This window comes from Scylla paramamosain, chromosome 32, assembly GCF_035594125.1.
Source record: "Scylla paramamosain isolate STU-SP2022 chromosome 32, ASM3559412v1, whole genome shotgun sequence".
Taxonomy (NCBI): domain Eukaryota; kingdom Metazoa; phylum Arthropoda; class Malacostraca; order Decapoda; family Portunidae; genus Scylla; species Scylla paramamosain.
In genome coordinates, this window is record NC_087182.1 from 11,014,983 (window position 1) to 11,042,380 (window position 27,398).

Consider the following 27,398-nt stretch of genomic DNA (forward strand, 5'->3'; position numbering starts at 1 on the left):
AATTATAAATAAATAAAAACATACTGAAGATGATAACAGTATCCCCCTCCCCCCATAGGGTGTAATAACAAGGTGCATCTCATGAAAGGTGTGGTAGGATAGCACACTCTCCCCTAGGAACATAGACCTGTTGCCAGCCTTCTAAATCAAAACTATGGCTCTTTGTATGGTGACAATGCAATCCATTTAAACCTTATTGGCTACATTACTGCTATTGTGCAAAGGTGTCATAAAATACTTGGGTGTTACATCTGATAGTCATATTGCAGAATTTTCTTTACAGATTTCCAGGCTGGCCAAAGGAAACAGGTGGAGCTCTGGCAGCCATGGGAGCTCATCTGGATCTCTCAGCCTTCTCGTCATCGGAGGAGCTTATGTCCTTGGGACTGGATCGTTTGAAGTCAGCCCTCATGGCTCTGGGGCTCAAATGTGGTGGTACTCTGGAGGAGCGTGCCCAGAGGCTGTTCAGCACAAAGGGTATGTCAGTGGAGGAGCTTGATCCATCTCTGTTTGCCAAGTCTAAACCAGGTAAAGTGACCAAGGGGCGGGAGACAGAGAAGATCAAGGAGCTGGCCAACCTGGAAGCTCAGGTCTATCGCTTGACTGAAATCCTGAGTGAGCAGCGAGCTGCTACAAAAGAGAATGTACAACGAAAGCAGGCAAGGAGAGATGGAGAGGAGGAAGAAGAGGAAGAAGCATCAGCCTCTGAGTCTGAGGAGGAGCCTGATGATGAGGTGCCTTACAACCCCAAGAACCTTCCACTTGGGTGGGATGGAAAGCCCATCCCATATTGGCTGTACAAGCTGCATGGCCTCAATATCAGCTACAACTGTGAGATTTGTGGCAACTTCACTTACAAGGGCCCCAAGGCATTCCAGAGGCACTTTGCTGAGTGGCGCCATGCTCATGGCATGAGGTGCCTTGGCATTCCCAATACTGCTCACTTTGCTAATGTGACACAAATTGAAGATGCCCTTAAGCTGTGGGAGAAGCTAAAGGTGCAGAAGACCTCTGAGCGTTGGCAGTCTGAGCAAGAGGAGGAGTATGAAGACTCTCAGGGCAATGTGGTCAACAGAAAAACCTTTGATGACCTCAAAAGGCAAGGCCTTTTGTAGTGGATCTTTTGAAATTGTGGGAGATGGCAAACTGTGTGGAAAGTGTGTCTCTGTACTATGTTTTTAATGATAACTCATTATGCAGCAGGTATAAAGATGTAGAGTACAATTATGAAAGTATCAAGAGAGACGTTTTTTATTAATTGTATACAGTAACTTTTTTTTTTATTATTTTTTTTATTTTTTTATTATTTTTTTACATAATGTCTTTATCTTTTGTGGCATGGCACACTCATTTCTTCTTTATCTTTTATGGCATGGCACACTCATTTCTCCAAAGCAAGTGTGTACAAAGTTTCAAATGAACTAAAGGAGAAGGAAATATCAACTGTGTGCACCAATTAGAGAGAGAGAAATGATAACCTCATATTACCAGACTTTGATATTCAAATTCTGGTATTTAATAATATTGCCAGACTTTGATATTCAAATTCTGGTATTTAAACATAAGTACAGATTATAAATATTCCATTTTTGGCAGGAGCAAAAGGGTAACACCCCTCTCTCTCTCTCTCTCTCTCTCAATGAAAAGGGAAATAAAGATTAAAGCAACACAAAATGCAAGAGAGATAAAAACATAAGCATATTACCATATTTTATTTTCTCAAATTCTAGGAAAATTTTTCAGAGTAAAGTCTTCCACCCAAAGAGCTGAAGGAGGGTGGTTACAATAGTGTGGGCAAGAAGGAATACACACACATGCACACACACAGACATTATACTCTTAAGCAAGGAATTGTTACAAAAAGATCAAGATGAGTTAATTACCCAGTACTGACAAAATACAATCCAAGACTAGAAGCAAGAGATAATGTCATACATACAAAATGCAATTCCCAGCCTCCACCACTACCTGCAGAGCAAGGAAGCTGAGAAGTAACATTCACAAGATTCATGATTTACCCTCCTCAAGATGTGCTAGTGTGTGTGTGTGTATGTGTGTGTGTGTGTATGTATGTGTGTGTCTCCTGTTAAGTGTTAGTGTTACAGTCTACTTGTATAATAATTCACTTCATTGCTCCAAACAAATAAAAAATAGTATTCAGCTACAAACAACGATATGTATCCAACACTGATATATAGATTACCTTGAGAAGTAATTACACTGAAGTTTCTGAAGTTATAAATTGAACTAAGTTCCACCCTTTTCTCTGACCCTCAACACAGCAGAGTGAAACTTCCTGTGGCTCACTGTAGACTGATGAAGATGCTGCCACACACTAGCAACATGATCAGTCAAGCAAACTGATGCATGCATCTACACAAGGATTAAGAACTAGTGTTTTACAAGGGACTGGTGTTACCAAGTACTGGTAACACTATGACTTAGTAGTTATTGGCTGGGTGAAGCTTTGTGGCTCACCCTCTGTTTGGTTGCCTGACCGACTCAGACCAAAAATGTACTACAGAAGACACAAGTGACAAGGTTTCACACTCAATTTAGTCTCATTATCAGCACAAATCCTTCAAGTTTGCAGACGCTCTACACTCCAGCACTGATGCTGCCATATATTCATAAAAAAATCCACATATTTACAAACATATTAAAACCTATTTAAACCACATGAAAAAAAGACGGATGCTCTGTAACTTAGTAATCACAAGTTTGAGGCGTGTGTGTGTGTGTGTGTGTGTGTGTGTGAGTGGAGCAAGCAGCCCCACCCTCCACACAGCTCAAACCATTAAAGAATTAATATCCCCAGAGGTTATGAGTGAATTAACAGAGAAAATCCACTTAAACCAACTAGATCAGGGATTTAGCACGAGGCAAATTCTAGAAAGAAATTGACTACGACTTTTCGTCACTTTCTGCTGGATGGACTGCTGCTAGCTGCAGCAGTCCATCCTTATGGTTACTGTGGCAGCAACTGGTTATCTGCCATAGGGGACTAATACACTCAGCTGGGGCCATACTGCTTTCATGATGATGTGACCTGAAAGGGGAAAAGAAATGGTAAGTACAATAATATTTAAACACTCATACAGAAAACACATCACTGGTTGCATTATACAAGCTTCATCTTATTTTTGTACTAGCAATAGTATTGAACCAGCTATGGGTTCATTGGTGTTAATAAATTTGGCATTTCAAATTTCAACCTTTGAAGCCAGTAATGTTTTCTTTGCATAGATTAATATAATAATGCCTGTAAATGTTCTCTTAGTCTGGAAGAAGTATGATTTTGCTAATAATTATATACTGAGATCAAACTACCTTGCCTTGATGAGTGTATTGATGATATGCAACATTAAAGAGGAAAGACAGCAAATACTGGGCACAGTTCCTAGACCACACAAATATTACCAAAAGATTACATTAAATAGCAACCATATGCTCAATAAAATTTGTTGGAAAAGTAAGGTAATGGAGATAATGACTAGTTATATCAGTAGTACAGTATTGGTAGTAGTACTGGTGGTGGTGATGGTGCACTACAATTTAAATACATTGGTACCTTAGTATACTTCCTTATTCCGTTCCAGATCCTTGGACTTATAATAAACAGTATGTATACCAAACAAATTTTTCCCTTAAGAAATAAGGGAAAAATGATTAATCCGTTCCTATGAAAAGAAAAAAATCCTCTAGTTATTGGCATATTACACAGTACGTTGATGAGGTACAAAGTAATTTAAACACTGCTTAATGCTAAAATACATACCATATTTGATGGCATATAAAAATGCATCCCCATTTCAGCAGGACATATTCAGGAAAAAAAATTTTCTTTTATGTACGCATGTAATGTTTAAAGCAAGCTAGTGGTACAACTGAACAAAAAAGCAAGCAATCACAATAGTAAAAATATCCTACACAATTGCAGTAATAAAACAGGAAGTGGCCAAGTCAGAGGTGAGGCGAGGTGAAGAATGTAGCCCAGCCACCAAGATATCAACAACACATTTGGTGCATCACTGAAGAGAGCACATTTTCATTTTTCAGCATTTCCTTACATCACATTATGGTTCAGAAATATGATATAGCACCCTTGCCTATAATACAGTGGTGTAAATCTTTGGGTGTAAGGGTGAAGAAAATTTCAAAATTAAATCTACAGGAGGCCTCACATTTGCATATAAGATGCAGGGTGATTTTTTGAGCCATTTTTATGAAAAGGGTGCATCTTATAATGCTGTCAAATATAATAGATGAAATTAATGAAAATTTAACCTCACTTTACCTTGCTGAGAAGAGTCAAGTGCCTACTAGGATGGTGCTGAGAAAGGAGATGTTATTGTTGAAGAGAGTCCAGCCAACCTGGCAACACTACTGGGCAGCCGTGACTTTGTCTCGAGAGAGGAAAACAAGGGTAGCTCACAATGTCATGACTCATTTTGACCCATGCAACTTCTAGCATGCGGGTTGTACTCCAAACAAAGATCATATAGCAAGCAATTTTTTTTCACATCAAAACAGGACGTATACCAAGTTGGACATATTTCAAAGCAGACATACACCGAAGTACCACTGTAAACAATTTACTGCCCAGAAAATTTCTTTGTTTAGCACAGATTATATAGTGGTGGTTATAAGGACCCCTTTATACAAGCATTTTTGTCCATGTGTTAAGAAATATGAATTCTGGAAATAACAGCAGTTCAGTGGTATATTGCACATGACACATTGCATGCATGCAACATATATTTATTAGTAATATGTAGAGTTACATCAGTTAAAAAAAAAACTCTGGGCAGCATTGCACTAACAAAGCCTTACTATCTGTTCTTATTCTGACCCACCTGAACCTTTGTCACATGGAGCAGTAGTTGTAGTGTGGGTGATGAGGCCTACTCATGGTTTCTGGACATGCAGCCTCAGTCATCTGTCAGGCAGTTTTATTCCATGAAACACTAAATCACACAAACTACAGTGAAGGAACACAATGTTCTCACTCATCTCAACTCCATTCATGAATTAGTGGAAATTTTAAAAGGAAGAAACTATATATGTATCATTGGATGTCCCTGTTAGATAACTAACAACTTTGGTTCAACAAAACAAAAAGCTGTTAAAGGAAGAGAATTTACATACATGAAAGGTTACAAGTATAGAATTTACAGAAAAGAATGCTACAAGTTCCAGTTTTACAGGCAAGAGACTACAGGCACTAGGCATGCACATTCCTGTTCCTATCCTCACCTGCTTTAAAAGACCTGGACACGGTGGTTCTCACGGTCACAGACAAGGATGTTGCCATTTGACATGACAGCTACACCCTCCAGACCCTTGAACTCTCCTTCACCAGAACCCCAGCATCCAAAGGCCCTCAAGAAGGTTCCATCAGGATGGAAGATCTGGATACGATTATTACCACTGTCCGCCACAAAGATGTACCCTTGGTCATCTACTGCCACACCCCTGAGAGCGATGAGATTCAAGATATTTAGTTAATATACAAGACACTAAGAACACTAAATTATAATAACAGAAAAGCAGCTTTCATTGTAATTTTACTGATATTCAAGAAAGTAAAAACTATATTATGGTTCAAAACAATGACAGTAGGTTTTATATCTAAAATTGAAAACCCATCTCAAATTTGAACTCTCATAACTTACAAGTTATATTATATACAGGGTGTCCCAGGAAGAAAGTCCTGTACTCTCAAAAATGAAAGATCAAGTCATTATAAGTCATAAATATCCTATGGTCAAATGTTTTTTAAAAGCATGACATTTGACTATGAATGTGTTTCACCAGCATGTGGCAGCATAGGCTGTCCTGCAATGTCCAGCTGGTTACTGTTGCCACAAGGCATTTGTTATGTTTTAAATATTATTTGCTATGATACACTGTTCTTGAATTAAATTATATCTCTATGAAAACCTTGATGTGTAATCAAGTGACATCCTCATAATGCCAATGCCCACCATTGCTGCCCTCTCCTCCTGTCTTCCCTTCACTAATTCTTAGTGCATTCATATTAAAATGTCCAGTAACTTCTGAACAATGTTGTTAGATGCATCTGACCACAGAATATTTGCGACTTAAAATGACTAGAACTTTCATATCAGAGAATATGTGAGTTTCCTCCTGGGGCACCCTATGTATCATATACTATTGTACAGAAAACCATTACTCTAGTGAAAGCTTATTTTCAGTTTTAGAGTGGTTCTAGCAGTTTTGATATAATTGGCAAGGCTGGCTGTTGGAAATGTCACAAACTGTGTGTTGCATATCATATTATAATTCAAACCTTTGAGTCATGGATCAGATATTAGATACCAGGTTGGCATCAGGTAATTCTTGTATTTAATTCCAATAGGGCAGAAATTAATAAGTTTATGCCTGCCAACACATCCCTCTTTCAAAAAATATTTCCTATATCCCTTTGTCCTTTGAGTCAAAATGATTCACATAATTTTAGTAAAGATATTTTTCTGTATGACTGTACATCATATAAAGAAACCAGAGAAGAGGTACATTCAGACTCACCTTGGGAATTTGAACTGCCCCTCATCACTGCCTTCTGACCCAAAGGTGGTTGTCACCTTGCCATTGATGTCAAAGATCTGGATGCGGTGATTATTGGAATCTGAGACAATTACTCGGTTAGTGGATGAGACTGCAATGTAGTGTGGGTGTTCAAGCTGACCAGGCTTATTGCCCATTGAGCCAAACTTGCCCACAAAGGAGCCGTCTGACTGGAACACCTGTACACGGTGGTTCTCCTTGTCACACACATAGATGAACCCAAGTGCATCAGTGGTCACCCCCCATGGATAGGAGAACCGACCATCACCACCACCCTGACTGCCAAAGGATCGTAAGAAGTTGCCTGAAGGATCAAAGATCTGGATCCTGTGATTATAACGATCAGCAATGATGAATTGACCAATCCTGTTGACAGCCACACCTGCCAGGCAATCAAACTCGCCCTCTGCACTGCCATAAGCGCCAAATTCCTTAATGAATTTGCCTTGTTGGTCAAACACCTGCACTCGGTGATTGCTTGAATCTGCAACCACAATGCTGTTGTCAGGCCCAACAGCAATGCCTCTTGGCCATGTAAAGCTTCCTGGTTCACTACCCCTACTCCCGATCTTAAGTAAGAGGCGCTGCTTCTGCATGTACTGGCTCCTATGGATATTTCCGAATGGAGTAGGAACCGCCGTACCTGCTGGCGGGGAAGTAGGGGTAGCGCGCACGTTTTTTGAATCATCTTCTGAAGATTCTCCCTCTTTGGCGAGACCAAGAAGGTGTGAGGAGCGGGACCGGGAGATAGGTCTGCCACCTGCACGGCTGCTGCCCAGGAGTGAGCTGCTGTTGGTGCTGCTGTTGCCAGTGCTACTATTACTGCTGCTGCCCAGTCCACTGCTACCCAAGGTTCGTGTACTGCTGTCTCCACTGGCATTGCTCCTGTTTCCATACTTGTTCTTAAGGTAACGGGCCCAATTTGAGAGTTGTGTGGAGGATGAGCCACCTTCTTCAGCACCACCACCACTACTACCACCACTACTGCCTGTGGTGGATGACGTTGATGCACCAACTCCAGATCGTGACGAAGGTGAAGCAGTGTCTCTCCCATAACGAGTGCGATAATTGTTGGTGGCTGTGGAGGTAGTTGGTGTGTCTGCTGTAGCACTGTCTTCATCCTCCAAGCCAGCTGAACTCCTGCTACGTGCTAGTCGCTGCCGTCGTTCTTTTAGTTCTTCAAAGCGAGCACGACTAGCCCCATGTGTTGTGCTGGATGAGGAATCATCTGCATTGTCATCAACAGGACCAAGAACAGCTGAGCTCTTCGAACGGTTGAGGAACCGACTATGAAAATTGGGTTTAGAATCTTCTTCGGGCACATTGGCCCTGGAGCGGTTCAGGTACTTGCTGGAGTAAGGGTACTTAGACTCAAAGTCTTCCTCCTTGTCCTTGGCTGGAGGCTTTGTCTCTACATAGGAGGGTCGCCGGTGGCTAGTTGCACTAATTCCGGAATCATTGCTTAGGCTGCTGGAGGCACCATAGCGGCTACTACTGGTGCTGCTGCCATTGCTATTGTCACTGCTGCTGCCATACCTGTTGCTGCTACTATATCCAGACTCACCACTGCTGGATGAGGCAGGTGGGTAGGAGCTCCTGTCACCCCACCGTGAACTAGTACTACTACTACTGCCTACATCACGAGACTGGGCACTCCTCCCCAGTAAGGGCCCAATGTCTGGACGAGAGTGTTCTGTTGTGGTGGTCTTCTCTTCCTCCTCCTCCTCCTCCTCCTCATCATCATCATCGTCTTCTTCAGATGTCTCCTCACTCTCTTCAGACTCGGAATCATCTGTGGTTTCATCATCATCATCATTCTCTGATTCCTTCGAGGCCTCTACTGAAGGAGTACCGGCTCGGCCTAAAAAACGTGACTGGAAACGTGATGCACCACCTGATGCCCCTGACCGAGTTGGCTCGGCCTTGGAGGTGGATGCTCGTGAGTCCTGCCTTGAAAACCGATTCCTGAGCTCCTCTGTGGAAAATGCTGCACCTGTGGGTTTCTTTGGGGACGTGGCTCCCTCGGTAGACTTGTTGCTGTCAGTGCTGTTGGAACGGGACAGACGGCGTTCAATGGTTGCTGTGTCTAGTTGACGTGGAGTACGGTTACCACTTGTATTCTTATCCTTGTCACCCACAGAAGAATTGGATGATGAGCGGCTGAATGGGTATGAACGCTGTGCCACGCTAGTCACACCAGTGTCCACACTAGTTTTACGGGATGGTGCAGTGCGGGTGGATGCTGAGCTGGCTCCTGAAACACTACTTTCACCTCGACGACGGGTGGATTCATCTTCCCTGGTGACAGAGGATGTTGGGGAGTGGTTGGCAGATGACCTTGGAGAGGTGGAGGTGCGGTCACTCCGACTTTGACGTTCATCCTCTCTGATGGATGAGACACGTTCCCCTGCAGGCCTGGATGTTGTAGTGCTAGAGATGCTAGAGCTACTCACTGGAGGTGTAACAGCTGTTGCCCCTCCTGAGGATGATGCTTCTGACTTGTTCTGCTTCTTAATTTTGTCAATCTCATCCTCACTGGTCTGGCGTGTGGTCTTGCGCTGCAGTGGGGTCACAGGTGGCTTGGGTAGGCTGGGCTGTGCAGGTTTAGGAGGTGGCTCCTCCTTCTTCTTGTTCTTCATTTGGTCTCGCTCCTGGAAGCGTTTCATAACGCGTGGTGAATCGAAGAGCCGGACGATGCCAGAGAGTGGGCCGCGTGAGACGTCCTCGGTGTCAAATACTCTCTGCCGCTTGGGCCCGTCCTCTTCGGCAAAGCGCACTGAACGGTCTTCGTCTTCCTCTTTTCGCATGAACCTGGACCGGAAGCGCCGACGCCCAGAGTCAATCGGGGAATCCTCGTCGTGCCTGTGAGGACAACAGGTGAGCAGGGCAGGGGTGGGAGGCCGCGACTAGTGGGGGACAAGAACAGGTGGACAGAGATTAGCAAGGCTGCTCTAAACATTCAGCTTCACACCAACACCACACTAATATTGGTGAAGTTGAGGGATAACCCAACAATAGTGTGGTGGCATGGCACACATACTATTGCTGACAACAATGACATTATTGTGACAGTTTATATTGCCTCAGTCCCACCTAGAATAAGCTTGTGACCTCAAAAGGGTAGCAGCCAGGGGATGGACTTGTGTTGCAATATATATATATATATATATATATATATATATATATATATATATATATATATATATATATATATATATATATATATATATATATATATATATATATATATATATATATATATATATATATGCAGTGGTACTTCGTGATTCGAACTTAATTGATTCTTTTGGGTTGTTTGAATTTGGAAGCAATTTATCTCATTCAAATTAATGTAAAAGGAATTAATCCTTTCCAGGTTCCAAAATCTCGCAATTTTTTTATTTATTTATTTTTTTTTATGGGTTGATGTGCCCTTAATATAGAATTGAATGAAAATAACGTAAATTATTATATATATATATATATATATATATATATATATATATATATATATATATATATATATATATATATATATATATATATATATATATATATATATATATATATAAAATTTATATTATTTTCATTCAATTCTATATATATATATATATATATATATATATATATATATATATATATATATATATATATATATATATATATATATATATATATATAAATAAATGAAATATCGTATATTTTGACGTATAAGACAGCACTTGAGTCATCCTAAAAAGACACATAAAAGTGGATCATCCTATACACGAGATACAAAAACAATGACCTTAAAATTTTACTCAAAATACCATTCTAAATAAACAGTAACCTGAAAGTAATGTCATCTATAGTTCCTGGCGTCTTCAGTCTTGAAAAACACTTGTGTACACAATTTTTATTTAGCACAAAAATTCTCTCTCTCTCTCTCTCTCTCTCTCTCTCTCTCTCTCTCTCTCTCTCTCTCTCTCTCTCTCTCTCTCTCTCTCTCTCTCTCTCTCTCTCTCTCTCTCTCTCTTTCTCTTCTCTCTCTCTCTCTCTCTCTCTCTCTCTCTCTCTCTCTCTCTCTCTCTCTCTCTCTCTCTCTCTCTGTGTGTGTGTGTGTGTGTGTGTGTGTGTGTGTGTTTGTGTAAGAACAATACTGAAAAGTGCCAAATAGAATGAGACTGACAGAGAATGAAAATGGAATTACACAAGAATGAAAAGGGACAAAGTGAAAATAACAGAGAGAGAGAGACAGAGAGAGAGAGAGAGAGAGAGAGAGAGAGAGAGAGAGAGAGAGAGAGAGAGAGAGAGAGAGAGAGACTGTGCATCACCCACTTAGGCTGCCCACCAGCTCAGTCAATGATCTTGGTTTAACAACCTGTTACCACTATAGATGACAGTAAACATTTGGTATTTATCATATATGCCTCATTCAAAACATACCAATAAATTAAACAATTAGCCGGTAATACATTAATTTACATGGATGATAGCAGTTGCTTGACTTAGTCCAAGTGGCATGGCTTGATCTGGCATTTGTGTTCGAATTGCAGGACCACGGTCAAATTGCAGGACAAAATTAGTTTGCCAATCTTGGTCGAATTAGGAGTCGTTCGAATTGAAGGACATTCGAATCACGAGGTATGACTATATTTAATTAATAAATTTTAAACTGTAGGCAAATTAGTATGGTGAGAATGTAATAAAAAACTTCAGCATATGAGATACTAGCTGAAAATTAAGCATATAGAATGATAAAGATGGCTAATGAAGAATTTTGTGAAGAGGAAAGGGGTAGTGGCATAACAGGTAACAAGCATTGCTGACTATATTATATGGCTACAATGCTACAGATAATTTCCAGGTTATGTAAGTATTCAGCTTGTTAGTTTTATACTGACTACATTAATATACTTTACCAATCTTTTCTAAGTTAATATAATTACATATTTAGCTTGTTAGTTTTTATTCTATCACTATCCTTATATATCAAAAGTGTATTTTGGAATAAGGGATATAGCTGAGGGAATAACAAGCACTGCAGTTAAATATCACTAATGCTCAGGGAATAATAACTGTTCCTATGATGCTACTTGGCTATATCTGTGAAAGTTGCAGCCAAGACTGACATATTAAGACCTGAAAAGGTGTCACTGAATCAGTGATTATGTTTATTTGAACTACTATACATAAAATTTTGGATGTTTATTAGTTTACTGCCATCTAGCTGAAATGACCTAAGCAACATGTAAAAATAAGACAGTTGGTAGAATGAAGTGCTAGAGAATTATAAAAAGAGAGCAAGCATACAATCATGTGGTAAGCAAGGCAGTACTGGCTAGAGTTGGTCAGGAAAGAACAGTGGTACACACAGACACTGATGGGTCTCTATGTCATACAATAAAACAGGACTTTTACTATGATATCAATTCATCTAAAAGTCCAAGTACTACTTATTCATCAAAGAGATTCATATAGTCTGTCTCACATTCTCAGGTGCTCTGTCTCCCAAAAGATGCAACATTTTTATTCTAATTTTGTCCCTGATATGAGTGCAATTTTATCATACCCACATCAAGTTCGAATGGAAGTTGGGGATGTATATACTGATATCTCTCTAGAGACAAGGCAATGCTGGTGGAATTGCAATGATGGTAGGAAGAGTTAACAATGTTGGTAAAGCAAAAAAACTGATTTGTGGATCAACAATGCAGCAAGACAAAGAGGCAAGCTTACTTTTATCTCACACTTTAGTTGATTAATTATAAAACACTTTTTAGACTTTTCTTTTTATGAACAATAAAACCACACTTATACCAGACATCTTCACATCAAAGATGTCAGCATTTGCATTGCATGAGTGGCCAGTGGAGGGTGGCACTGAATTATTATAATCTGGCAGCATCATTTGAGAGGGCAGAGCTGTTGTGTAAGTGGGGTGTTTGGTTGGTTTAGGGGATAGAGGATGGGGAGAAGGTGAGACAGACTATACCTCTCTACATTCCTCTCCCCGAAGCGTCTGCGCATGAGTGGTGAGGTCCTGCCTGAGTAGCCATAGGTGTCTTCCTGGTCCCTGAATTGAGCTGCTAGGCGGTGATCACTCTTACTCTTCATGAGGCCTGAGCCAAGGGAGGGCCCCAGACCATACCCATCATTCTTGCTGGAGGAACTGAAGCTCAGGTCTCCAAGGGTGCTCAGGCTTGACACCAGCTGAGTATGACACCACACCATTACAAGAAACTCACTCTCAAACTTCCATTTCAAGCATGCATGTAGTAAAGTAGTAATTGGGGAAAAAATAGCTCTGTGATACACTGCTTGGCCCACAAAAGTGTTGTGAACTCGGTTCTGGTTCACAGTAGTTTCTTAGTGAGAGAGGTACCATTCTTGCAACTTTAGCAGGATTCCTTAATCACCTTTTTTAATAGTACAGAGTAATATTCATGTGTTCTGTATGATAACTAGCATTCCACATAATAAGAACAACACTACATATAATGTAAATAGAGCATTTGCTTTATTGACTAATGATCCATCATCTATAGTAAAGAAAAAAGAATATTGATTTTTTCTGGAAAACCATAAGAGCAAAATACAGAAAATCCAAACTTTGTGTCTACCTTTGTGAATTCATCATTTCTGAAAATCATACTACTGTATCACTTGGTTATTTCAAGTTTTAAATACACCAGTGATTTTGCAAAAATTAAATATGCTTGTAAAGTTGACCCTAAGAAAGGTGTTTGATTCATGAGTAAATCTTGTCATGCATTTTTTGAACACTAAGTAATATTAACCTAACTGAAAATTCTACATAGAGATTGTTCATGCTTACAAGGAGATAAAGCGAACAACAACAATTTAAAAAGTAACTTGATAAGATGCTGAGCTGCCCTCCTCACCTTGTTCAAGTCATCTGGAGGATTGAATCTTGCCCTCCTGCTGTAGTCTCCTGCCTCATAATCGAAGCTTCGAATGAATTCCATTGTTTTGAGGAAGATGTCCTTGGTGTCCATGAGTTCAGCATCATCCCAGGGTGTGTTGTCATCCATGTGTTTCTCCGCCAGGTCAATGTTGGCATTGATGTTAGAAACTTCCTGGTCAAGGCTTTCTTTCAAAGTGTTCAAGTTCTTGAGTTCACTATTGTGATAGTTCTCAACCTGGAGATGGAAGTGTAATGAGGCTCAAAGAGAGTAAGATTCAGCAGACAAAGAAGCAGGAGGTATATATATATATATATATATATATATATATATATATATATATATATATATATATATATATATATATATATATATATATATATATATGACAACTACCAAGTAAAGATACATCATTTCCTCTATCTATCAAGTTGACACAACCTACCAGACAACTATCCCCTCTTCTTCAGTGACACTCAATTATCCCCCTTTTCTACACTGAACATCCTCAGTCTGTCCTTTACTTATAATCTAAACTGGAAACTTCACATCTCATCTCTAGTTAACAGCTTCTATAAAGTTAGGCATTCTGAGTCATCTGTGTGTGTTTTTCTCACCACCCCAGCTGCTAACTTTGTACAGGGGCCTTAATCATCTATTCAAGGAGTATGCTTCACATGTATGGGGGTTCCATTCATACTGCTCTTATAAACATGGTGGAATCAAAAGCTTTTTGTCTTATCAACTCCTTTCCTCTCCTCTTTCTCATCACTGCAGTGTTGCATTTCTTGCTATTTTTACCACTGTTTTCATGCCAACTGCTCTTCTGATCTTGCTAACTGCATACCTCTCCTCCTCCTATGGCCTCACTGCACAAGACTTTCTTCTTTCTCTCATCCCTATTCTGTCCACCTCTCTAATGCAAGAGTTAATAAGTATTCTCAATCATTCATCCCTTTCTCTGGTAAACTCTGGAACTCCCTGTCTGCTTCTGTATTTTCACCTTCCTAGAACTTAAACTCTTTCAAGAGGGAGGTGCCAAGACATTTATCCTGTAATTTTTTACTACCTCTTTCAACTCTGTTCAGGGACAGGCACCTCAGTGGGGCTTTTTTTTATTGTAGCTTTGTTGTTCTTGGCCAGTGCCCCTCCTACATAAAAGAAAGTATTTAACTAGATATTTTATGTAAATACAGATTTACTAGAATTCCCAGACATTCTTTGTGTGCATACTGGCCTCCTTAGCCTAAGCTGAATTATTCATATGTCATGCTATTGTAAATATATTCCTTTTTCTGATCCTTCATGAGTGCAAACAATCAAAGTCAAACATAGTACCTATTTATCTCTTTGCCTTAGTTAGTGTACAGAGAAGAGAAAAGGATATTAAATACACCAACCACTCCCAAACTTCCTGAAGCATATACAGAAAAGAACATATCCATTACTTGATTGTGTTAAACATGTACAAACAGTACAGAAGATATGCATGCCTATTTATGACCTTCAGTGGAGCAGAGATTCAACTGCCAAACTTACCTCAGATTTGAGGAATGAACACCTGTCTTTGACTGACTTTTGCAGACGCTTGGAGATGTTCTCAATCTCTTCAATGCAGCTGTTGGCGTTCTGCTTCAGCGACACAATGTTACGTTCCACTGCAGTCAGCTGGTCGTTGAGTCGGTGGGCCGCACGCTTCACCTACAACACCACAGAGCAGTTACTTGATGGGACAGAAAATTGAGTGAAAGAGAAAATTGAGTGAAAGGTGAAGCTAAGCCAAGGTTTTATAAAGACTGGCGCTTGTGACTGGGTGTACTGAGTTTCTGAAGAGGCCATGCATGGAAATTAAATGTCAGAGTACATTTTATTGGTTTCACTTAATGTTGCCTTGTTTCTAGCTTATGGGAATCAAGTGTGAATACTGTAATGTGTCACAGTACTTGGGAATGAAAGAAAATTCAAGAAATGGGGACATACGAAAAAATGATTAATTAAGATGAATGTACAATAATACTTTGATAAATTGTCAAGGGAAGATGAGACAAAGGAGGGAACATAGGATGGACAAAAAGGCTGGACTGGACATGTGGAAAGAAAATGAGAGTTTTATAATAGAAAGTATACTGTGCAATGTCACTAAATAAACTAGAGTATATACAACATTAAATCCTTTGGAGTAATGTAAGCAATAGTAAAGAACAAACATTTGCCATATAGCTATTCAACTTGGGAAGCTTCAGCAGAAGATGAAGATTAATGGACAAAAACATGGACTAACCTTTAAAAATTATGACCAATAATTTTATTGAGGTAGAAAACAAGGTTAGTAATATTCTTAAGGCAAAGGATATGATCAATTGGTATGGTGAAGTGAGAAAGAGGTTCCCTTCTCTTTAATCATACCAAATTAGGACTACATGTTTTCAAAGGCTTTAAAGAGGATTTGCCTGGTTCTCACAGAGGCTTTTATCCACTGATGATGAATAATATTTCTAGGACTATCTTTAGAATCATGAAAATATTAAAAAATTCTAGTACAGCTTGTCAAAAATACATGAGATAAAGCACTGAAACATATGAAAATATGAACCACAAGAATGTCTTACCTGATTGTTGATGCGACCAATTTCTCGTTTTAGTATATCTGAATGTGCTGCCTTGCAATCTTCGCATATTTTCTTCTCGCAGTGGGCACAGACGGAGAGGTAGTTCTTCTCATTGCACACATTACACCTCTCCATGTACTGGCCTGGGCAGAGGAAAAGATGGCAATGAGAGTGAAAGAAAAGACAACATACATGTAGTAGAAAAATAAAACATTTTGCATTTCATTCATAGCTCAGAACTTGTGCTAAGACTGATGCAAACTGCAGATTTTGCAGTTATTGAAGTATGGTTTTCATTTACAGTTTTGTGTTTCCTGCAGTCATTGCAAATTTGCAGATTTGCTTTGCAGAAGCAAGATCATAAATGGAAATCTGTCTACAAATTTCTGACAAGGCAAAGCCCACTAGTACTGCCACCATTCACCAGGCAGTATGAGTGTGTGCATCTTCCCACAGCCCTCATATCAACCACTCCCACCAAGGCAATATTCAGTTCATGTGCAGCCACAGCAACAGTAGCTACAGCATTAAGAGCTCCACCATACTAGAGCTTTGTTTTTTCTTGGATCCTTTCTTTTTATTATCTAAAACAGATTTCCTATTCAGTATCTTACTTTGTATAATGTAAATTTTGCAGTAGTGCTTAATTTAGCCTTTTTTTTTTTTTTGGGTACTCTTTTATATTTAAAAAATGTAAAATTATTTGCATTTACAGGACCACAAAGGCTAAGCAGTTTATGGACTTATGGTTGCAGAAGGCATGGACATGAGTTTGCCAATTTGCATTTGTGGAACTGAATATGTTACATCTAAAACACCACAAATGAGCAGTGAGGAGAAGCATTATATATATATATATATATATATATATATATATATATATATATATATATATATATATATATATATATATATATATATATATATATATATATATATATATATATATATATATATATATTAGTATAGAAGATCCAAGATACAGAGGAGGTGAACAGAACCAAACCAGGAATTCTTCAATTATTGTAGTTGCAACGTTTCACCTTACGCAGAAAGCATCATCAGGCTAAAACATAAAATATCTTGAGTATATCCTAAAACAAAAAAACAAAAAAACAAAAAAAAACAAAAACAAAAACAAAAAAAAAAAAAAAATATATATATATATATATATATATATATATATATATATATATATATATATATATATATATATATATATATATATATATATATATATATATATATATATATATATATATATATATATATATATATATATATATATATATATATATATATATATATAACGAATAAAAACACTAAGTATAGGCAAAAAAAAAAAAAAAAAAAAAAAAAAATATATATATATATATATATATATATATATATATATATATATATATATATATATATATATATATATATATATATATATATATATATATATATATATATATATATATATATATATATATATATATATATATATAACGAATAAAAACACTAAGTATAGGCAAAAAAAAAAAAACGGCAGCAAATAAGTAGTGGAAAAGTGAAGCCAAGAAAAAAAAATAGCAATACAGATAGGTAAATAACTATGCTGAAGTAAAGCACTGTCTATGGATACTAATGTAGAACAACAGTAAAACAAAGGGTGTAGTAATGCAAGACAACGAACCTTGTGTATTCCATCTGAAGTAGGGAGGACTGACATGAGATAGCGGTGTGTGTGTTAGGTTGGTTACTACCTCGAAACCCAAAGCTCTGAACCGAATTTATAACAAATGCAACTGTGTTGATGACAATTGGTTATTCAATTCAGGCTTCAAGTGTTTAATGTAAATAGCTTCTAATGTTTTTATGTCTGTATGTGCGTCAGCTTTATGTAATATGTTGAAATCCTTCTCCGGAGACGGCTGATCATGAGTATGTGTGTGCTCTTACTGTTTCATGTGTATGTGAGTGTATTCTTATTGTTGAAAAGGAGGATGAGCTGTTCTTGTGTACGTATCAAATTACCGTTATTTCACTGATTCTATGTTAGATATATCTTGGTTTCTCTAATAGTATAGTTAAGATGGTCATAGTAAGGTAATTTTATGTATATCTTTTGTATCGTCTGTGTGTGGCTTAGAGGAAGGCTGACTAAATTTGCTTCCTGGAAAATTATTGTGGCCATCTTAGCTATACTATTAGAAAGATACTCACTATCATACCCTGATACCAAGTTTATTTTTATTTATGTTTATTTATTTTTTACTAATACGTACACAATTGCCTTTTTTTTTATTTAAAGACTACTCCTGTTGGACTTCTCTAACATCATTTATGAATTTACTTGTTCGAGTTGTAAGCCTCGATATATTGGAGAAACCAAGAGAAATCGAACATAGAATCAGTGAACATAAGGGTAATTCGATACGTACACAAAAATAGCTCATCCTCCTTTTTTCAACAATAAGAACACACTCACATGCACATGAAAAAATAAGCATACACACATACACATGATAACCCGTTTTCGGAGAAGGATTTCAACATATTACATAAAGCTGCCTGACGCACATACAGACAAAAAGATTAGAAGCTATTTAAATTAAACACTTGAAACCTGAATTAAATAACCAATTGTCATCAACACAGTTACATCTGTTATAAACTCGGTTCAGAGCTTTGGAAGTAACCGACCTATTATTTTTTTTTTCTCCCTTCGCTTCACTTATCTATTACTTATTTGCTTTTTTTTTTTTTTTCTTGCCTATATCTTAGTGTTTTTATGCGTTTATATTTTTATGTTTTAGGATACACTTTTTAACCTAATGATGCCTTCTGCGTAAGATGAAACGTTGCAACTTCAGTAAATGAAGAATTCCTGGTTTGATCCTGTTCACCTCATATATATATATATATATATATATATATATATATATATATATATATATATATATATATATATATATATATATATATATATATATATATATATATATATAAGAAATAAGGGAAGCTGCAAGAAGCGACCAGGCTCACACGTGGCAGTCCCTGTATGAAATATACCTACCTATTTCCATCTATTATCCCCATCCATAAACCTGTCTAATCTTCTCTTAATGCTCTCTAGTGTCCTAGCACTAACAACATGATTACTGAGTCGATTCCCCTCATCTACCACTCAATTTGAGAACCAATTTTTTCCTATCTCCTTCCTAAACCTAAATTTTTCAAGCTTGAACCCGGTATTTCTTGTTCTACCGTAGTTGCTGATCCTAAGAATTTTGCCTACATCCCCCTTGTTATAACCCCTATACCACTTAAAGACTTCTGTCAGGTCCCCTCTTAACCTACCTCTTTCTAAAGAATGTAAATTTAACAACTTCAATCTCGCCTCGTAAGGAATACTCTTCATCCCCTGTATCCTTTTAGTCATTCTCCTCTGTACTGATTCTAATAGACCTATATCTTTCCTGTAATGTGGGGACCAGAACTGCACAGCGTAGTCTAGATAAGGTCTGACCAGCGCCAAGTATAACTTTAAAATTACTTCCGGCCTTCTTCTTTTAACACTCTTAAAAATTAATCCTAGTACCCTATTTGCCCTGTTTCTGGCTTCTATGCATTGCTTCCCTAGACGGAGTTCAGAGCTAACTATAACTCCTAAATCTTTCTCGTACCCTGTACCTACCAGAGTTTGGTTGTTTAATGTGTACCTATTGTGTGGGTTTCCTCTACCTACGCCAAGTACTTTGCATTTATTAATATTAAATTGTATTTGCCATCTATCCGTCCATTCATTCATTCATATATATACTCGTATATATATATATGTATATATATATATATATATATATATATATATATATATATATATATATATATATATATATATATATATATATATATATATATATATATATATATATATATACAAACAGAAACCAAGTATTAAAAGGCGATGGGCAAATAGAGGAGGGAAGGATGATAGTTTTTGGTGAAGAGACTTAAAAGATGAACACGAATACATAAAAGAAAGATAAATAACTGGTGAAGAATGATGTAGATGATAAGGAGGAGGAGGGAAATATGAAAGAAGTAACACTGATACAAGAGGAGAAAATCAAAGGGAAAGAGTAAATAGAAATGGAGGAAAGAAACTAAAAGATGAAGATAGAGTTACTAGCTGAAGGGACAAGGAAGATGAAGGTGAGGCAAAAATGTAGGACTATTCTTACCCGTGTGAGGGTCTGGTGTCTCTCCTGTGATCTCTATGTGGGCTTCGAGGAACCTCTGGAGGGTGACATTGGAGGGGAAGCCCTGCACCCCATTGTAGGGAATGCGGTGCTCGGCGCGGCACTCTGGACACTTCACCTGTAACATCAGTGTCGTCATTATTATCACAGCATGAGAAGTGCAGTGCTTTGTGGTACTGAAATTTTGTTAAAGCATGACATTGGATTATGGAAGGGTGGCTGTACAATGCTGCAACGAAGTGCTATCAGGGGACACAACTTGGTTATAGGAGTTAATGAATATGAAACAAATGACTTTTTCTTTCTTTTTCCAAGGGAAATTAAAGTATAGAGGAAAAAAAGACAAGCTACATATATATATATATATATATATATATATATATATATATATATATATATATATATATATATATATATATATATATATATATATATATATATATATATATATATATATATATATATATATATATATATATATATATATATATGTGTGTGTGTGTGTGTGTGTGTGTGTGTGTGTGTGTGTGTGTGTGTGTGTGTGTGTGTGTGTGTGTGTGCGGGTGTGTGTGATTGCAGGAATGCAACAGAGATGCAGAGTTAAGGAAGCACTCTGGTACATTTCTTCAAAGTTGAGAGAAAAAGTTTTGAGTCGTAGAATATTTTTTTCTCAAAAATAAGTAATTAATAATAATAACAATAATAATAATAATGATAATAATAATAATAATAATAATAATAATAATAATAATAATAATAATAATAATAATAATGATAATAACGATAATAATAATAATAATAATAATAATAATAATAATAATAATAATAATAATAATAATATACACAGAGCACAGAATGATATCACAAATAATATGGCTTATCATTCCGAAAAAAATTGTTATGTAAGGAAGGCGTGTGCCAATCCCATGCTGTATGTTGAGTTCCTTTATCCTATCCTTTATCGGTGTTCTGTTATCCTGTCCCTCCCTCAGCGAAGTGTTTTGTTATTTAAGCATGTTCCGCTCTCCGCATACACTGCCTTTCACTGGCATCAGCCATCCTTCCCGTCACCAGGTGAACAGAATAGAGGACTCCAGTTACCTGTCGGCGGACATAGTCGACGAGGCCCTCCATGCAGGGCTCCATGCACACCGAGTGCTGACATGGCAGCAGCTTGGGGTTCCGGAAGCGGTCGAGACAAATGCAACAGGTCAACAGCTGCTCCAGCTGGTGCGCCATCTTGCCTCAGGTGGCCCCGCTGCAGGGATGAAGAAAGGAGACATTAGGAAAACAAATTCCTACACCTTTATTGCAAGTAAAATTTTGGAAGAGTATGTGGCAAAGGAAGTGAATGATATAGTACAAACATATAGAGGATGCATTTCAATATTTTTTGTTTTTTGTTTCTTTTCTTTTTATGCTTATTCACCGAGCGGGGCGAGGTAGTTCATATTTTGTTACCGCACATTTCTACAACCCACCGCTCCGCCTGGCTCCTGGAAGGTACAACGATGATTTGGCCAGGAACACCTTTTGGTGTCCATCGCATATGAAAATTGCGATTTCAGTTTCGGGAACACCTCCCCGGATGTAACTTTTGCCGGCGCATCTTTCTTATTTTATGACATTTCGTCAGATCTACCGTTTTGGTGTATTTTGCATATTTCGAGCGCGCAAAATGCACGAATTATAGGCAGCAACTCACCAAATGTACAGGATAACCAGTTTTAGTTGACACCATCAGACTTAACAGTAACTGTAGAATCAAGATGTATGATGAGAACTTGACAGAAAAAAAAAAAAAAAAAGGTATTACAACGAGATGAACTGTGAAGATGTTAAAAATATTGACAATATGTTTTACATAATTATGTTCGCTATTTTCAGCAGTTAATCATTGAATGCTGAAATATATTATTATATTAAGTAGGAAAATTCTCGTGAACACGACAGTGTGATCAGAATACAGATAAATCTCCACATATTGAAAACACAGTCATTTATAGCAACATGTCACTCCCGCAACCATCACGGCGGTGCGACACTTGGCGTGGCGTGTGCAGGTGGGCTCCATGTGACCAGGTCTGTGACGCGTCTAAAAATTAGAATCCCTCAGCCGCTGGGGGAAGGTTCATTAAGTTGCTTCGCAGCCTAAAGGACATATTGTCTGGTTTCATTATCTCCCTACTTAGCTTTTGTTGTAACATTCCATTCTCAAATGTGTATCAACCGTAGCACCAAGGCCAGAGTTATAATATTATACTAATACAAAGTGTTTTTAAGAACAGTTGCGTCGCCGCCGCAGGCATGTGTCAAGATTGGAGTGTCACCCAGGCGAGGCTCCTCCCGCCGTTGTCAGCGAGACCGGGAGTGGTGAGGCGTCAAGCTCGGCTAGAAATAAACAATACAATCACCATTGCTCTCGCGTTAGTCTGGCGATGAGCAGTCTCCTTTACACTAGCTTGGGGATAAACGCAGTGACTCCTAATGTTATTCTCGCGAAGTCACCCCCTAGCATGCTATATCATGTCCTACTCCTTCCCTCTTCTCGCATCACTCACTTATGATGTTAAAGCCACATCCAAGTGGCGATTCAATCCAAAAGATAAGGTGATGGAGTGATGGCAGGAACACAATGAAGGATGGGAGAAGGCGGAATAAGGGAGGAGCAATGGCGAGAATATAAGAGTGGGTCAGTGCCAAGAATACCCATGCGAGGTGCCAAGCCGGCCGGCGCAGAGCCCTGGGACGGTGCGTGGCTTCGACTTGCACATTCGGTTTCTCGGATGCCGGTGGACATCAGGGGCGACGCTTACATACTTCCCCACGAAAGGATGGCACACGGTACCTCCAGCGCTATCTCCAGCCATTACCATGAGGATTCGGTAGCTGGTTTCCCATAAACATTAAGTACTTCGACTGCGAATCACAACCACCACAAGGTAGTGTTGGATGCTGCTCTCTCGCCTCGAAAGAAAGCATGGGAACCCTCTTGACACCACCAAGATATTCGTAAACTATTGTAAAATAATAGGCCGGGGGATTATCACCAAATAAATTGTCCAGGGAAGTCTTTCACCTATGACCGAACCTTTTTAGAAAATCAGAGAAACTAAAATAACGTTCCCTCAACATACTGCTCGTGACAGCCTCATTCTACAGAAGAGCACACACGCACACACACACACACACACTAATAATTCATACACCATTCTCGTTCGTTTCAAAGAGCATAAACCACATAACAAAACAAAGCAACATGTAGCAGCTGCTTGACATTCACGCTTTGACGAGCCACCACCGCTTTCCCCCTGTCCACGCCAGACTCTCTGTACTGACCAAGGCTGTTGGTGTTTCTACCAAAGCCGTGAAAGAGGAACAACATCCCTCAGGTAAAGAGCTACGACGGAGGGAGTGGTGGAATGAGTGCGGGCATGGGCGGCCTGACTGCCTCCAAGAATACCCACCTCTTCGCTCTACCTCGCCCCGCCCTGCCCCACCTCGCTCCTGGTCCACTCCTGCACTCACACCCTGCTCTCAACAGCCCACCACAACACGCACCGACATGCATATTATATTTAGTTTCTAGTTCCCACATTCGATGACGTCACACCATAATGGGGTCAAGTGTCTGCTCCAAAAGGCGCGTTAAAATATAATACATTTTTAAGAGTGAGGAGGATGCATCAATATGTCAGGATTATGCGAGTGGAAGAGTATTTAATGTTATAGTGAAATTAGCATGCGCGAATTGTGCAATTTACGTCTCAGAACAAGAAAGCACAAATAACACATGCCCAGAAAAAAAAATGCTGAAACTAGTATATCATTAAGCTCTGAAAAAAAAAAAAAAAATTGAGATTTAGCGAATTTCCATCAATGCGAAACGATCAGCAAACATTTAACGTTGCCGCTACAGGAACATTGATGGCAAGACCAACATTGAGTAGTAATAATGGTGGTGGGGGGTGGTAGTAGTAGTAGTAGTAGTAGTAGTAGTAGTAGTAGTAGTAGTAGTAGTAGTAGTGGTGGTAGTAGTAGTAGTAGTAGTAGTGGTAGTAGTAGTAGTAGTGGTAGTAGTAGTAGTACTAGTAATAGCAGTAGTAGTAGTAGCAGGAGAAGGAGGAGGAGGAGGAGCAACAGTAGCAGCAGTACTAGTAGGAGGAGGAGGCGGCGGCGAAGTGGTTGTAGTAGTAGTAGTAATAGTAATAGTAGTAATAGTAGTAGTAGCACTAATAGTAGTAGTAGTAGTAGTAGTAGTAGTTGGAGGAGGAGGAGGAGGAGACAAAGAAGAAGAAGAAGAAGAAGAAGAAGAAGAAGAAGAAGAAAACGATGAGTGAAATGAATGGGTATAAGAGTGAAGTGGTTTCAGGTTTGCAGACTTTGTGAGAGCTGCAGATTATTGGAGACTAGTGTATGTTACTAAATCCGTATTATTCCAGTTAACTTAAAGCAATCCTTCTCTTGAACAGAGAGGAAGAAAAACGTCTCGAACAATTTGTCATACTCTGGTCCTGCCAAGAGCTGAGTTTGATGATGGTGAAAATATTGTATGTTGATTGCTAAATCGTATTATCTCCTCTCCTGTTAGGAAAAAAAAAGTACAAAAATCTCTCTCTCACACACACACACACACACAATAAGTCAAGGCCAGAAAAGCCATAAAATCATTACCGATGTGTCATGGAGAGAGAGAGAGAGAGAGAGAGAGAGAGAGAGAGAGAGAGAGAGAGAGAGAGAGAGAGAGAGAGAGAGAGAGAGAGAGAAATTCAACCAAATATATTGAATCGAAAAGATGCATAAATATCAAATCATTCTCATGTAATATTTACGTTATGAATCAATCGTTTTCCTTCCGTCGTTGGTGTAATGCTGTGGTATTCAGCTTTACCTTGCACCATTATTTTGTTAACTTGATTACAAAAAAAAGGGATGGATTATTCTTAGGTATCCTAATAGATCATTACCATTGCCGCCTCTCTCTCTCTCTCTCTCTCTCTCTCTCTCTCTCTCTCTCTCTCTCTCTCTCTCTCTCTCTCTCAGGCAACGTTAATGTATACCAAGCTTGTGTAACCACCACCATCACCACTACCTTGCCTCACCCTCACACATTCCATACCACACGACAGACTTTCCTAGGAGCTGTACTGACGTCATCACGCCCTGACGGGTCCTACAGACACCAGGTATCCAGACGTCTCTTACAACCCCATTGGAACCCCTAGAATCCCTTGAAAATCCCTGAAGTTCCTTCAGCATCACTACAAACCCATAGAACTTCACAGAGGCGTACCAGAAATACTCGTGGAGGTGGATGGCACCACACATCTCGTCGGGACGCGCAGTCACGCAGCACTGAGCGTTCCCTCACACAAAGGACCTCGCTGCAGCCAAATCGTCTCTTTCTTGTTCGAACAGCGTCTCAGGTCCTCGAACCTTCCGCCATGCGAGTCTCTCACATAAAATCCCAGGTCCATTTTTCCGTTACAATGTGCAACGCCACGCCGCGGGGGAGAGAGAAGTGCCGGGCTGACGAAGCCTTGGCACTCTCCCCCGATACCTACGCATATTTCTCACTCTAAAATAAGCATGGAAATTCCTCCTCCTCCTTCTCCTCCTCCTCCACCTCCACCTCTACCATCATCGTCTCTCTCTCTCTCTCTCATACACACCACCAGGCCAAGCCATGTGTCGTCCTGAGCCCGATGGTCGACCCGCTTCTCGGAGCAGGCAATGAACGGATCACGTCCATCTTGTCCCCGCCTGAACTGTATTATGTCCATCATTATTGCACATTTATTATTATTTCGTATTATTATTATTATGGAAAAGCAATGAGGAGGAAGAGGCAGAGGAGGAGGAGGAGGAGAAGGAAAAAAACAATAAACACAGACCAGCTAGTTCTAACGAGGCTGTTTGCAGAAATTACACCAGCTACACTATCTAATCTGGAAGTAAGGAAGCAAGAGAACCAAACTAAGATTGGCATGAAAATGTTACTACGAAGTGGACGAAGGAGAGAGAGAGAGAGAGAGAGAGAGAGAGAGAGAGAGAGGGAGAGAGAGAGAGAGAGAGAGAGAGAGAGAGAGAGAGATTAAATATTTCAATCATCTAATAACAAATTTGTTGAGGTAGTGTATACTTTATTCAGTTGGGAAGAGGACGAGGAGGAAGAAATGGGACAGAGGGCTCAGAAAGATTATTTTCGGGAATGGCTAACCTTTTCTTTTGAATGAAAAAAAAAAGAGAAAATGTCAAGTGGAAGCTGTCACCTTTTTTCTGTTATCCCATCTGTTATCCCATCCTCAGTTCCCCTCTTTCTGCCTCCCTTCCTCCACGGTTTGCCCTGTTTGACACATTATTCCAGATAAATCAAGATCCGCTAAGCTGCTTCCTTCCTTTCCCTTCTCTCTCTCTCTCTCTCTCTCTCTCTCTCTCTCTCTCTCTCTCTCTCTCTCTCTCTCTCTCTCTCTCTCTCTCTCTATTCACTGCTTGATTCACTTTTGTCCCACACTACCTCGCATTGGACAATACTCCGATTTTTAATCTTAACCCGTCCTATCACGTCCCGCCACTCCCCGTCCAGTCTGGTGCATCTGTTGCCTCGTCTCTCCCAGGAATGTAAGGGTACTAGAGATTCAGAAAGAGGTGTGCATATTTAAATTTGCGGAGGTGGAGGCGAAGGGATGGAGAGACGCTCCACCTTTATGTTCAGACGCAGCGGCCACACACAAGACTCCCTCTTTGTATTGCAGGTCACGGCAATCTCCGCCCCTCCCCGGCCCGGCCAGCCCCACCCAACTGGTGGCAACATTACGAGGTACCTGGCGTGGTCCACTTGGCCTGAGGGACTTTGCCGCTCCTCGTGCTGCCTCGGGAGAGCGCCTCACCGGCTTGCTGGCGACACTCACTCGCCCCGCCGCGGAACAACTTCCCAGAGTCTATTCTGGACGGCGGCGACGCCAACACTCGACACTAACCTTTGTCTTCAAGCACGGCAGCCACCTGGCTTATGATTTCGCTATCTGTACACTCTTGAAGGA

The 27,398-nt window shown here is 39.4% G+C and overlaps 2 protein-coding genes across 8 annotated transcripts in view; one reads left to right on the forward strand and one right to left on the reverse strand.

The window, feature by feature from the left end:
- Nucleotides 1-1,243, forward strand: part of LOC135089182 (splicing factor 3A subunit 3-like) — a 32,809-nt gene extending 31,566 nt beyond the window's left edge. Inside the window, exon 6 of the mRNA XM_063984503.1 lies at nt 284-1,243. Within this exon, the coding sequence (XP_063840573.1) occupies nt 284-1,115 (832 nt within the window). The 3' untranslated portion in view covers nt 1,116-1,243. The remainder of the gene's footprint in view (nt 1-283) is intronic.
- A 454-nt stretch (nt 1,244-1,697) lies between these two features.
- Nucleotides 1,698-27,398, reverse strand: part of LOC135089181 (RING finger protein nhl-1-like) — a 55,303-nt gene continuing 29,602 nt past the window's right edge. For 2 of the 7 annotated variants that reach the window (XM_063984497.1, XM_063984500.1), the window contains 9 exons: nt 21,457-21,613; nt 20,338-20,473; nt 16,106-16,248; nt 15,036-15,197; nt 13,476-13,733; nt 12,566-12,783; nt 6,553-9,453; nt 5,257-5,475; nt 1,698-3,049 (listed from right to left, as the gene is read on the reverse strand). In XM_063984497.1, coding sequence (XP_063840567.1) covers nt 5,262-5,475; nt 6,553-9,453; nt 12,566-12,783; nt 13,476-13,733; nt 15,036-15,197; nt 16,106-16,248; nt 20,338-20,473; nt 21,457-21,594 — 4,170 coding nt within the window. In that variant the 5' untranslated portion in view covers nt 21,595-21,613 and the 3' untranslated portion in view covers nt 1,698-3,049; nt 5,257-5,261. Of the gene's footprint in view, nt 3,050-4,856; nt 4,940-5,256; nt 5,476-6,552; nt 9,454-12,565; nt 12,784-13,475; nt 13,734-15,035; nt 15,198-16,105; nt 16,249-20,337; nt 20,474-21,456; nt 21,614-25,648; nt 25,791-27,179; nt 27,295-27,335 lie in introns of those variants that run through there. The other 5 variants (XR_010261411.1, XR_010261410.1, XM_063984498.1 and 2 more) reach the window with 5 other exon arrangements.